General features: G+C 44.5%; 1 protein-coding gene across 1 annotated transcript; it reads left to right on the forward strand.

Moving 5' to 3' along the window:
- Window positions 1–974: 974 nt before the first annotated feature.
- Window positions 975–9,415, forward strand: UBE2B (ubiquitin conjugating enzyme E2 B). Its single transcript, XM_082490065.1, has 6 exons — window positions 975–1,080; window positions 4,544–4,624; window positions 5,366–5,391; window positions 6,454–6,543; window positions 7,930–8,018; window positions 8,845–9,415. Exons 1-6 carry the CDS (start codon window positions 1,037–1,039, stop codon window positions 8,971–8,973), a joined length of 459 nt encoding a protein of 152 aa, XP_082346191.1. The 5' UTR covers window positions 975–1,036; the 3' UTR covers window positions 8,974–9,415.
- Window positions 9,416–13,371: the final 3,956 nt, after the last annotated feature.

Genomic DNA, 13,371 nt, shown 5'->3' on the forward strand with positions numbered 1-13,371 from the left:
TTTAGGATGTAGTTAACTTCTTTTTAAAACCTACCCATGCTGTACAATCAACAGAGCAGAAATTGCAGCTGGTTCTTCAGAGGAAAAAAAAAAAAAAGCTTTAAACTTATTAATAAAACTACCAGTCATGCCTGTAGAATTGCCAGATAGGATTAAAAAGAAAATGTTCCATTAGAGAGTGTCAATGCACTGTTCCCCGGTGGTGTCAGAGAAGAAATACTGTGGCTGTTGGGATGTCGTTGAAAAAGTTCCCAGTGGAAACAGTGTAGGATTTCAGATTTAGCTGGTTTGGGGCCTGATGTTGGTGGTTTTTTGCTGGTTTTGCTCTGTGCAGGCAATGCGTGCTCCCCCGAGCGTGGGGAGCCACTGGGGCTTCCAAGGGCAGAGGTGCCCACCCTGGGCTAGGGGGTGCTCTGCCACCCTGTCTGGGCAGAGCGCCGGAATAATGAGTGTTTTTAAACCGATGTTAATTATTTATACAGGTCTGAGCTTGCACTTGGTTTGTTGTTGTGGTTTTTTTTTTTGTTTTTTTTTTACAGTCTGCCTTCTCCATTACGAATTAGCCAGAGCTAAATATAAAATGCGTAACGCTGGAGGAGCAGCAGTGGAATGTAAAATGAAAATGTGTGTGATGGGAGGAGGACAAACCCAGAGAAGAGGACTGCGTGGCGGGAACCATTTCTCACAGCATCGTGTCGTCGTGGCCAGGGAAGGACAGTTTCTTATCCCCAAACCTCTTCGGAAGACTGGCTCCCTCGCAGCACCAGGCTTTACCTGAATCCTATGCCGATATCTCACTTCTTAGGGTCTGAGTGGGGCTGCTGCAGCGCGGCCTCCGCACCGACCTTGGCAAAACCCCATTAATTAAGCCCAAGACCAGCGCTCCCCAATCCCCACGGATGGCTGGAGGCGGCACAAATGGCGCGGCCCGCCCCCCGCGGAAGGAGACGCCATTGCGGGTTGTTTGTGCAGGAGGCGGAGGGAGGCGGAGGCGGTGGCGGCGCTGCGGCCGTGGACTTTTTTCCCTGCGGCCATCATGTCCACACCAGCGCGGCGCAGGCTGATGCGCGACTTCAAGAGGTAAGTGGGGACACCCCCCACTATCCCGGCGGGGAGCGGGCAGCCCGACCTGGGGGACGGGGACGGCTTGGCAGCGGGGGAAGGCTGCGGGGCCTGACCCGGCCGTTACCGGGGACGGGGTTCGGGGTCGCACCGCCGGGCTGTCCCGGCGAGGGGAGGGGGCCGGTCCCGCGGGCAAGCGGCACGGCGGGAAGCCGCAGCGGGCGGCGTGTCCCGGGCCGTCCCTCCGGTCCCGCTCCTTTGTGCCGGGGACGGCAGATGGCGCGGAGCCCCCGCGTCCTCCCCCGGTGGGGGCAGCGGGGTAGGGGCGCTCTCCGAGTCGGCCGCTTCGCCCGTTCCAACCCATCATCCCCGGTGTGCCCTCCGGGGATGAGCAGGGGGGTCTTGCCGGGCAGGGCTGGCTTTGTTTGTGCCGTCCGCCTCGGCCGTCCGCCGACGGCTGGGGGCGTCTGAGGATAAAAGTTGAAACTGTCCCTTCAAAACAAGGGCAGCTCCGGGAAGGGCCTGGGTCGGGGGAGGCTCCCCGGGGGGCAGCGGGGGCGGTGAGGTGGGAGTGAGCCGGGCTGGCGGGGTGAGATGTGAGTCCCTTGCCGTCGAAGGGCCCGGCGGTGCCGACCTGAATGTTCTGCCGTACTTCCCGCAACCCCTCCTCCTCACACAAGCTTTGGAATACTGAAGGTGTTTGGCCCAGATTTATGAACAGACCAGGCAGAATTTAGATGTATTTGAGGCTTATTGGGCTGACTGTGTCTCTGAAGATAAGTATTGGGGATAGGCATGTAAAAACGAAGCACAAAGAACTAGCAAACACTTCATTTGTCTGTGTGTAATAAAAAACAAAATGCCCTTTAATGTTTTTATGTGCATGTTATTCTGTCTAAGATTTTCAATCATGAGGAATCTTTTGTATAATATATACAAACTGCTAAAGAAGCAGTTATTAGTGGCACTCTTTTAAATGTTAATGACAGAACCACAGACTCTAGAATAATTTATTTCCAAGTCTGACATGTAAACACACTTATAATGGAGTGTGGAAAAAGGTGGGGGGTTCTTGTGTAAGCTTTACACTGTCGTATGATTTCTCTGGACCGGAGTAGCGCATAAGTTGTTGGGGGTGAGTCAGCGTTGATAGTGTCTCTTTTTTTAGCATAGCTATGTTATACCAGTACCTGAAAATACATTAGTAAACAGTTGATGTGTATTGTAGTTGTTTTACGTGACTGTGTATACAGCTACAGTGATAAAAACCTGACCTCTGAGTCTACAAAAGTTGGACATTTTTAAAATGTAAAACTTTCTGCCTCTGAATTTGGGTATTGATGTTTGCCAAGAGGGTATTGCTTGATTCCTGTTCAAATCAAAACAGGATATTCAGTCTTTTTATTGTATTAGGTTACACAGATGACATAAACCAGTGATTTTTCAGGGTGAGGAACTAAGTAATTTTTCAGGATTGCAATCAGACATGATTTTTATGATCTGATAATCTTAGAAGGACTGGTTTAATAATTTTGAAATTTAAGGTGGAGAGAAGACTTTAAAGCTGTGGGAAAGTATACCCAAATGAATACAAAGTAAATGTCATATATTTGATAAATAAATTTTAACTTTAATACTCCAAGCTTATGCAACTTTTTAATGACAAGGTTTTTTTAACTTTTTGCTTTCCTAACATAACTTCTATTTGTTTAGCCTTATGTTACTTGTATCTCATACTGAAAAAGCAGACTGTGTGCTGTGAACTCTTATTCACTTTATTAAATATAAACTCCTTTTGCATACTGTGATTGTCAAAAGCAGTGAAGAGACAACAGTTCAACAGATTTTGTATCTCATCTAATTTGTTTGACTAAACCAATAGAAAGATAAGTTTGTTGGTTTGGGTTTTTTTTTTTGCTGTTGGAAAAGAGGCTACAAATAGTACATTTTCCCTAGCTGTTAAAAGACTTCCAGGCCCTGTTTGGATCAGTCTAATTTCCAGTCCTTGCCACAACCTTTCTGTAGTTAGACCCTTTGACAGCAGGGTGCACATGAGCTTTTAAATTGATCTAAAAACCAAAGCCATCCTTCAAATGCATGTCAGGCTGAATCCTCAGGCATTATTGTTGGCATGCAGCCTGCCTGTCATGTAGGAATAAGTCCCATTCCTGTTCTCCCTGACCAAAATAGTAGGTGGTTTATGCTGTTGATATTAAGCTGTCTGAACTGTGTGTGCTCAGAGAGCAGGGATGTAAACACAGAGTTCAGAGGAGATGGGAGTGAGCCCTGCCTTTGGACTGGCTCTATAGGGCAACGTCTTTGTTCAGTCAGGGTCCATGTACACATGCAATTTTTTCACACTTAGGCAGTGCAAGTGCAGGAGAATGTATGGCTGTATACCAGTGTCAGCTGTGAATAAATCTGCATTTTCACACTGACATCTAGTTAGAATTTGTCCCTTGGTCTGCAGGCTTTCGGTGGTGACTGGCTCATAACAGTGTACGGTGATGTGGTCAAACCTCATGGTAACACTGAAGAATTGCTTTTGAAGCAAGAGCAGTCACTTTGTATTCTTCATTATTGCATAACTCAAGAGGCCAAATAGGCGGGGTGGGTAGGAGCTGCCACTGAAGGGGTTTGATGGGGCAAATTGCACACTGGGTGATTGGGGCTTGCTGGTTTACATTGTTCAGGGTCTTAGGTGATCCTTCAGCAGAACCATTGGTATACAGAAGGAGGGGATCTGGATCTTAGTCTTTGGTTGCAAGATACGTTTTGTATGGTCCACGTTTATGTGGCTTCCAGTAAGTAACATGCTTTTCCCTAGTCCAGGGATTAAGGAACTAAAAATAATTTAAAATACTTCCACAATTACTTTAGAGATAAACACATTTGTTGAATTGGTAAGAGAGCAGTACGCAGGTTTTCCCCTCGCTCACTTTCGAAGCGATTGGCTTGCCAGTTAAAACTAGCCTTATACCAAATTTAGCCACATGGTGCGCATGGATCTGGGAATGTGGGAAAAGCTGCACTGACAGCCCCTTGCACTTAGTCCCCACAAGTGTGCTGTGTATCACTGGCTGGTTTTCAGCTCCTGTTTGTAATTTGTTCTCTTCATTGTGGAAGCCAGCGCCAGTTGCTCTTTTATAGTTCACTGTGTAGTACTGTAAATCCCAGCTGTATGTGGTGCTTTAAATTATTCTTAGAGTTAATACTTTGCTCCCTGCACACTTAATCTTGAGGCTGTCCTAGTATATTGGTGTACTACATGAGAAAATTTTGATGTGCATCATCTTGTATGTTTGTCTTTTGGAGTATTGTTCATTTGCATGCGATGCTTTGTGCCTGATTGGAATGAGATTGTGCTCTGATTTGGAATGAGAAAATATTTACGAAATCTGGATATTACTGTTAAATTATACTTGCAGGTGGAAGTATTTCATTTATATAAGGCTTGTTGTTCTGTATTTGTAATTCTTAGATTGCAAGAAGACCCTCCTGTGGGTGTCAGTGGTGCACCATCTGAGAATAACATAATGCAATGGAATGCAGTTATATTTGGGTAAGAGTTTTTGATCACTATTGTCCCAATATCAAAGGGCTAAATATAACAAAACCTGGTGTTTGTTTTCACAATGATTCTGTTCTCTTACGTACCTAAAGTCAGGAAGCTTAGAAAAATGACCAAGTGTGCTCTTGCAGTAAAAAACTGTTTTCAGGGGTAATACAGAATGTGTAGGAAAGAAAAATTTAAAATTAAATCATCTTTTTTGTGGAATATAGCTTGCCTATGCCTTAATAAGTAGATTAGTCTGTGTAGGAGTTGGGTTATGAGAAAGCAGGCTTGCTCTTTAAAGTATGTAAGAGCTGCATGTTCTTGGCCATTAAATCCAGATGTACTAGCAGTGATTGGATTGATTCCCAGTAGAAGGAGGTACAGGTTCTGTCTGGTAAGTTATATTACATATCCTACAGAACAGGAACTGGCTTGGTATCCTTTCATAAAACTGAAGTATGCTTGCTAGTAATTGGCTCATTAATTCCAATCTAGTCACGTAATGGTATATGTATTGTTTGGGATGATGATAGAGTAGGTACCTCAACTAGCAGATTGACTATGGGAAAGTGTCTTAGATATAACAAAGCTCTTGGAGGTTGTCTCTGGATACTTCTGTGACTATTTAAACTGTTGCCTCTACCTGTATCTTGGGGAGGATGAGGAAGAAGATATGCATTTATTGTGCTTGTTTAGAAGGACTTAATGACAGTTTTTAACTGGAGTTTATTTTTAAAAACCTTTCAGGCCAGAAGGGACACCTTTTGAAGATGGTAAGCCACTAACTTTTATATCCTCTGTCATTCTTGTAGATATTGACAGTATTAACATTGTTCTGCTCTGAAAAAATAATATGTTATCTGTATATAATTTGGAACAAAATAAGCAAGCAAGTGAAGTAGTTAGGTCTTGTTGACTATTAAAATACTGTATTTTGATGTAAGCAGTGTCTTGCCATAGTGGATGATGGTTAGAAAGCTATGAAGCAGTGCTTATATCAAGACTTGTTTGTAAATAGAACACTAGAGCTTTTAGGGGGAAGTTGGTCTAATGCTGCCAGATGTTTCTACATCTCCATAGCTAAGCTCAACAAGGCAGTGTGCTTTTCTGGTTTCATCTTTGTGGCATGTTTGATTCATCTCTGTTCATCTAATGAAGAACAGGTGAAAAAATCTTGAGTTGTTCTGAATATAGAACTCAGTGAGAGGGAGGGAACATAAAATTTGTACATAAACATGAAAGTTGGTGTGTAATGAACCACCCTTAGGCATATGAGGAATAATGAGTTTAATAATTATAGTATTATTGCAGTAATCGGCAGCAGATGTTTTTTTTTCCTCTGTGTTGGGTTGGAGGACTTACAGTAAATTATTCACTGATCCATAATAAAGGTTTTCAGTGAATCAGTCCTGAGCTCCAAAGACTGAGATTGCTGATTATGAAATTCCAGTGTTTCTTTGCTGGTACCACAGTGCCTTCTTAATGAAACGCCTTAAAGTCACCAAAGTCCACGGAACTAACATGTTGGGTCACAGAAAAGGGGGGAGGGAGGGGCAGTGGGATGATTGTTGGCTCTAGCTGCCTTTGCCATGTCTGCAGTGAGTCTCCAAGCTTCTACCTAGCTGCTACTGCTGGTTTTATTACTATCACTATGTAGTAGTTCCATAGTTCCATTATCACTTGAAATATATGAAAAGAAACCAGACTCAGTGTTGTTTCTCTATATAATGGTGAGAAGAAATATTGATCATGGAGCACATAAATTAACTGATGTATATTTTCTTGGAGGTATTCTTCTGTTAGTTATCTGATTGTATTTATGTTTGTTTGGACAGGTACTTTTAAACTAGTAATAGAATTTTCAGAAGAATATCCAAATAAGCCTCCAACTGTTAGGTTTTTATCAAAAATGTTCCATCCAAATGGTGAGTACATCATTTTTATTTAGCCATAATACCCCGTAAATATTATGGTGTGGTCATGCAAAGCTCCAGAATGCTTAATATTCTCTTCATTGCAACCTTCTAAGTAGATGTCTGGGATAGTGGCTGCTTGATGAAAAATTAAGAATTATGGTGCTATTAAAAAGCAGCTATCTATCTCTTTCTAATCAATACATAGCCTCAATAGCAAAGTGTGTGAGCATTTCAGCAGCAGCTGTGCTTCAGTTGGCTTAAAGAAGCAGTTCTGGTTGCAGATTCCCACCCCCTTCCATTTAACAGCAATCCTGTATATGCCGCCACATTGTGAATTGGAGTAGGGAACTGATCGAGCCAGATGTTACTTATTTCTGTCAGGCGAGATTTCAGCCTTCGTTTGGGTTGCTGTACCAGCCAGTGCTCGCAGAAGGAGGAAGGTGAGGATATGCAGTTGTAGGGCAGCGCGGAGGAGGTGGCTGACCTGAACTCAGTGACAAGGGCAGCCTTGCCACGGTTCCTGCTCAGGCACTTGATAGGTTTTATCCAGTTATTCTTGCATGCAGAAAACACAAACTGTACCTTTTGCTTTTCCAAGCCCCTCTGTAGCAAAGGAGGGTATAGATTCAATTTGAGGCTTGAAGCATAAGCCCATTACAGCATTTCTTGTAGCTTGAGCCCTCCTCGAAAAGAGGCTGACTTTGGCTTCAGTTCTGTGACTAGACAGTGCTGCGTAACCATTCGCCTGTCACATAATGCGCAGGCCGGTATGCCTCTGACAGAGTTTTTGTAATTTGTAGCTTTTCATTGGCATGAACAGAAGACTAGAGCGTAGGAGTTTGGCCAATCTCAATTTCATACAGACTCTTAAGACTACCTATAGGTAGCCAGAGGATTTCGGGCACACTTTTCAGTATTTTCTATTGTCTGCCTTAGTGTCTGTCATAGTGGGTGTAGAGTATGTGAAAATGGGGCAAGAACTCCGCTCCCATCCAGTGTGTGAGTCCGTGCAGACTGCGAGATCCTCAGCTGGTTCCACTCCTGCAGTAAATGTCTTGCTGCTCTGTGGGATACCTCACCTTCGTGTGAATATGGGCCAGTCACACAAGAGGAGCAGGAAACCAAGTCTACCAGCTCCTGTGCTAATGCCATAATCTTCAGACCCTTCCTCCTTTTCCTCTTAAGTGTTATCGTACTTCCAGTAATATATCTCCTTCAAAATACAAGACGTCAAACTACAGCAGATTGTGAGATGTAACTGCTGTCCTCTTTCCTAAAGCATTAATTTAAGCCCAGACTGAATTGGAACAGTAACTCAGCCTTGAGCAGTGTGTAATGAACAAACTATAATATAAATCTGATCATTTCTAAATTATATCTATGTTTTATTTACAGTTTATGCAGATGGTAGCATATGTTTAGATATTCTTCAGAATCGCTGGAGTCCAACATATGATGTTTCATCTATTTTAACTTCAATTCAGGTAACTTTGCATCTATTTTAGCAAATAATTATGTTGTTGTTAGTCTCTATTCCAGAATATACAGCTCAGCAATGGGAGTAGCAGGTATCTATATCAAGGGGGTCTTCAGATACTTGTGAGATAAACAGTAGCTTTTTAGATGAAATAAAGGCTAAAGTGCTCACCTGGGTAATTTTGAGCTACAAAACTACCATTAGATTTTTTTTTTTTTTTTTTACGGGAAAACAGTTACTGATTTGAATTCCTTTTAACTTTTTAGTCAGGATAGGACATCAGATGTAGAAATTTGCCTGGTGTTTGAAACACTGTAGCCTTTATCGTGAAGTTTTGCCCTGTGAAGTCCCTGGGGGAGACAGTACTGCTGAAACCTACTTGGAATCATTAAAAATGGTCTGGCATGGCAAAAATTTGCATTGTCTTTTCTCCTGTGGGATTGTTTTTACTTTTCTTCAATGAAATTTTGTAGGAGGCACCTTAAGCCCCTCTTTGGTCCTGAATGACGATGGTAGTGTAATTACCAAATAATCAATGAGCATCGTACTAGTAACTGGCACACATGACTGCTGTATCTATTAGGTTTGTGAATCTGTAAGAGTACACAGTGCTAATGCTTACACAGTGTATAATTTGAGGTTCAGTAGTGTAATTATGGGTGCCTAACCGTGAGTTTAACTGTTTTTGGTTTTTTTAACTGGGCTCTTCTGAGTCATGTCTGCCTCCTGAAACACAAGTGATTTGAAAGCTGTAAGTTGATTTTATTTTTTTTTTTTTCTTCTGATTTAAAATGTGTTGGTTTGTCTTGTGTTTTGTTTTTCCCTTTTTACAGTCTCTGCTTGATGAACCGAACCCAAACAGTCCAGCAAACAGTCAGGCAGCACAACTCTATCAGGAGAACAAACGTGAATATGAGAAGAGAGTTTCAGCTATTGTCGAACAAAGTTGGAATGATTCGTAACAGCTGCTTTGTTACTTTCCATCCTCATAATCATTATGTACAATTTAACACTCAATAGAAAGGCTACCAGAGATTTCAAGTGCCACAGTTCTAAGAATTTACATAAAAACTCATTTGCAACCAAAATTAAGCCCTCCAGTTTAGGAAACTTAAAAGCTTGTGTATCTTGATTAACGTACTTTTTATTGCATGGTATGAACTAAGTTATTGCTACATAAATTTGTAATATATCCTGTTTGTATTTTTTTTCCAAGTGTATAATGTTGGTGTGGAGTTTTCATGACAGAATATACACATTTTGTAAATCTGTACTTTTTCAAATATTGAATGCCTTATTTTTGAATTCTTTAGATTTTTAAATTGGAGAAAAGCACTTAACAAAGTTTTTATATATATAAATATTTCATGTAAAACTGTTAAATACATAACCTTAGTGCAAGACGTTCTGGTCTCGCTCTGTATCTCTTTCAAAGGGCTCGTTTTTGGTCCATTTTTCCTTTTGGGACGTGCTGACTATACCATGCACTTTACAAACAGAAAAGTTAATCCATGATGTCACTGTCTTCACTGGATGTCTCTGCTTCTGCACCAGAGCTTAACTGGATTCTGTGTGTCCTCAGTTGTATGAGGAGAAGTACTGGTAGCTGCCAACTTACATCTGTTTCCCCGTTTGTAACTATTTTGCTAAAAGTCCTACTTGAAACCAGAGGCTGAGTTGCATGCAGGACCTGGATGACCAGGCTTGATGAGAATGTATTCTAATAACTTATTTTTCAGGGAGATTGTATTTTTACCAAGGTGTAAAATGTTGTCATCTAACTCTGTCCTATATTCACATACTGACACTGTAATAAGAGTTTTGATTATCTTCTGATTATTAAAGAGGTGTCCCATTAGTTGCCCTTGGGGGTAGGGAAAAAATTAATCCCTGACAGAAGAAAACGTGTGTGCAGATTTAATGGTGTTATTCTTTGGAACTTGCCTGTGTGCCATGTGGTCAGGTCTGGTGTCTGCATCGCAGAGGCTCCACATGTTCGTAAATTGCCAGTTTTAAAGAAGTTTGGTTTTGGTTTTGTAGATGTTGATGTGACAATTTCTTACTGCATTCTGTAAGCCAGCGTGGATGGCTACAGTGAAGGATTAGGTCTTTTTTTTTTAACTCCCAGCAGCAAAACTGTAATCCCTTTGTCATAATTCCAGCATTACGTGTGTATTCAAACCCCCAAATCCCATACCGAAGCACAGCTCAGTGTTGAAGAGAAAATGTTGTTTATTTGCAACAATCACTGCTAAAAGTTAGTCTCTGTTAATGTGGTGAATTGACAGCTCGTACCTGCTCGTGGAGTGGTTTTGTAATTGACAGGAGCAGCACTATTTTTAGAAACCGCAATACCCGTCAAACTGTTCTGCGTTAGCAACTCGGGGAACAGAGCTACTGTGCCTCGAGTCAGTCAATTTGCGTTTGGAGATTTTTCAACCTGTATATCATTAGTAACAGAAACCCAGAGGACCCAGTTTGCTGTTTGGCAGTGGTGGGAGCGAAGTGGCATTACATGGCTCACCGCAGTGTCCGTGCTCAGGGTTTTTTTCACAAACGTAACACGGGAAAGCCGCCTGCTTCTAAGAATTTGTCTAAACGTTGAAGGTTGTTTGTTGTTGTTTTTTCTTTTTAAGTATTTTTGTTCCTTTGACACGTGGGTGAGATGAGATGTGCCGTTCGTTAGTGCCCGGGTGAAGCTGGCGATTCCTGCGGGGCCTGGTCGCAGGCGGGTGAGGCCCGGGAAGGTCCGTGTCTCCGTGTCGGCAGCATAACGGGCGCGGGCGGAGGTCTCACTGGCGATGGGCAGAGACCCGCCGCGTGCAGCACGCGCGTCCCGAGCATGCGTCATCAACGCCCGCGGGGTAGAGGCGTACATCCGGCGCGGCCTCCGCGCCCCCCGGAAGGCGCGGGCCTGGCTCGCCGCTCTGCCCCGCGCCTCCGCTGCTCTGGAGGACCGGGGGCGGGGCCGCGCAGGCGCGCCCGGGCTGAGGGGAGCCGAGGGCCGCGCCGGAGGCAGCCGCACTGCCTTCGGGGTTAGGGCTCGTGGGGCACCGCTCCCCGCCGCCTTCCTCAGCTGCGGGGTGGCCCTGCCTGTCAGCCGGGCCTGTCAGCCGGGCCGGGAGCGGTGGAAGGCGCCGCGGGGCTGCGGGCGCCGAGCTGCAGAGGCGGCCTGTAGGGGGGGGAAGGCCCGGCGAGTCCCCGGGGCGGTGGTGTCAGACCGGCTGCAGTAACCGATCCCGGCTGGGCGGCGGAGCTGGGCGGTCCTCGGAGAAACGGGCCAAGAAACGGGTCGGGGAGGGCAGGGGCGGGGTGTTGGCGGCGCTGGCGTCGGTGTGGCACCCGGGTGCCGCCATTGAGGGGTAACCGAGCCCGCCCGGAGGGCAGCGAGGCGGCCCTCAACGCACCCGGTGCCACTGGGCCGCCTCGGAACTGCTACTGCCAAAATAGCGGGTGAGGGCTGCGGATAACGGACGGTGTCAAAGCCCGTACGGCCGTGTCCCTCTGTGCTACAAAGAACAGGAGTCCAGTTAAATTTAAGGACAAAAAAAAGTGTACCTGGTCTGGTGGGAAGTGTCCCTGCCCGTGGCAGGGGGGGTTGGAACTAGATGGTCTTTTAAGGTCCCTTCCAACCCAAACCATTCTGTGATTTGATGACTTGCAAGAGCACAGTATAGTCACCATAAACTTTGTGGTACAGTTTATTTCTTAAATAGCATACTGGGATGCTTGGTTTTTTAATTAATTAGGAAATGTAACACACTGAGCTTGCTAGGACAGTGGGATTAGTTAAGGACTACTGATGGGTACACAAAATTTGGTTTTACAGCTTCTCCCGGGGCTTTGGTTCATTGATACTAAACAGTTCATAATCACTTCTTCTCTGTGGGATTCTGTATAAAGATCCAAAATCACTTCAGAGGTATTTTAAAATTACTCGTCCCAGTGCTTTTGTGCTGTACATACACATCATTCCCCTGATTTCACAGCTGGATAGACGGGGCATCCACATCTGCAGCAGTGTTGTGTAGGTCAGGAGGAAGCCTGTGACAGGGCTGCAGCCATGAGCTGTTCATGGCAATTCCCCAGTCTGAGTTTCACCTACGAGAACACCTTCACCTTCAGGTTTGTTGTACTAACGTTATTCATAAGAAGCATCGAACACTGCACTGCTGGTGCTGCTTTCTTCAGATCTTGGGTCCCTGAAGATGTCTCATCCAAATACAGTCCCAACCCAAAACTACGAGACTCGGATCTTGACAAATGTGATTAACTTCACGAGCGTGAGCGGTCCCATTGGGATTCTTCACTGTCGTACAGATAAATGTGTGTAATTGCAGAATCGAGGCCTTGGGCCGTGAGAAGTGAAGAAATCACAGCTTGAGGTGGCATATCTGTAGCTTCTTTGTGGGAGGTTTTGTATTAACAGTCAATTAATTCAATGTGTCAAACAAATAAAGCTTTAAATATTTAGAGATTACGAGGTCCCTAGTAAAAAAAAATACAGGAAAAAAGGAAGATTCCCTGATCGCTACAGTGGCATTCAGTTATTCAAAATAAAATCAGTAGGATAACATAGATGAACAGTTAAATACTTTGTGTTTGCCATGTCAAGATTCTGTGAGAATAGCTGTTGATGTCAACCAAACTGCAGAGGAGAGGAAGAGCCTTATCATCTGGCCAGACTTCCCCTACCTAGTGCTTTTATTTGAGCATTTTACCGTTTGTGGAAGCCGTCCCAGGCAAATACTATGCCTTATTTGTTTAGAGTTGTTTTTTTGGAAGGGGAAAGATGTAATCAACAGACAATCTGCTGTAATGTGTGAGTTGGCAAGGTGGCGTTCTCCACCTCTCCTTTTGATGGGGCTCCGCAGCGCAGGAAAGAATGAGCGCCTGCTGGGGCTGCGAGTGGGAAACGAGTGACCAGAGACTCCCGACGTGTTTGTGAGTGGCCCCGGCGTTCTGCTTAATTTGTTATTTAAGTCACTGAATAAAACAATTACGTGGCCTTCTCTCCCTGATTTCGTTAGTCTTTTCAGCGAAAGAGCTTCAACAGAGTACGAAAGGCACGTCCCTCCCTGTAGCGTTGCAGTATTCCCCTGGAAAGGAAGAGCTGTGGGTTCAAAATTCCGCAGGCAAGGAATAAACTTGGGCCTCTGCCTGCTGTGTAAGTGCACAAAAATAGGATGGTGCCTCCTTCTCCTGTGTTTTGAACACACTTTTTTGGTCCGCGTAGCCCAGAGATGTGTGGGATTTAGGGCACTCTCCTATAGGTATAGGTCCCGCTGCCCAGCTCCAGGCCGCCGCCTGCTGCCCGTGCCGGCGGTGCCGTACGGATCCTTCTCAGGGCGCCCGACGGC

This window comes from Vanellus vanellus (assembly GCF_965231255.1).
Source record: "Vanellus vanellus genome assembly, chromosome: 13".
NCBI lineage: Eukaryota > Metazoa > Chordata > Aves > Charadriiformes > Charadriidae > Vanellus > Vanellus vanellus.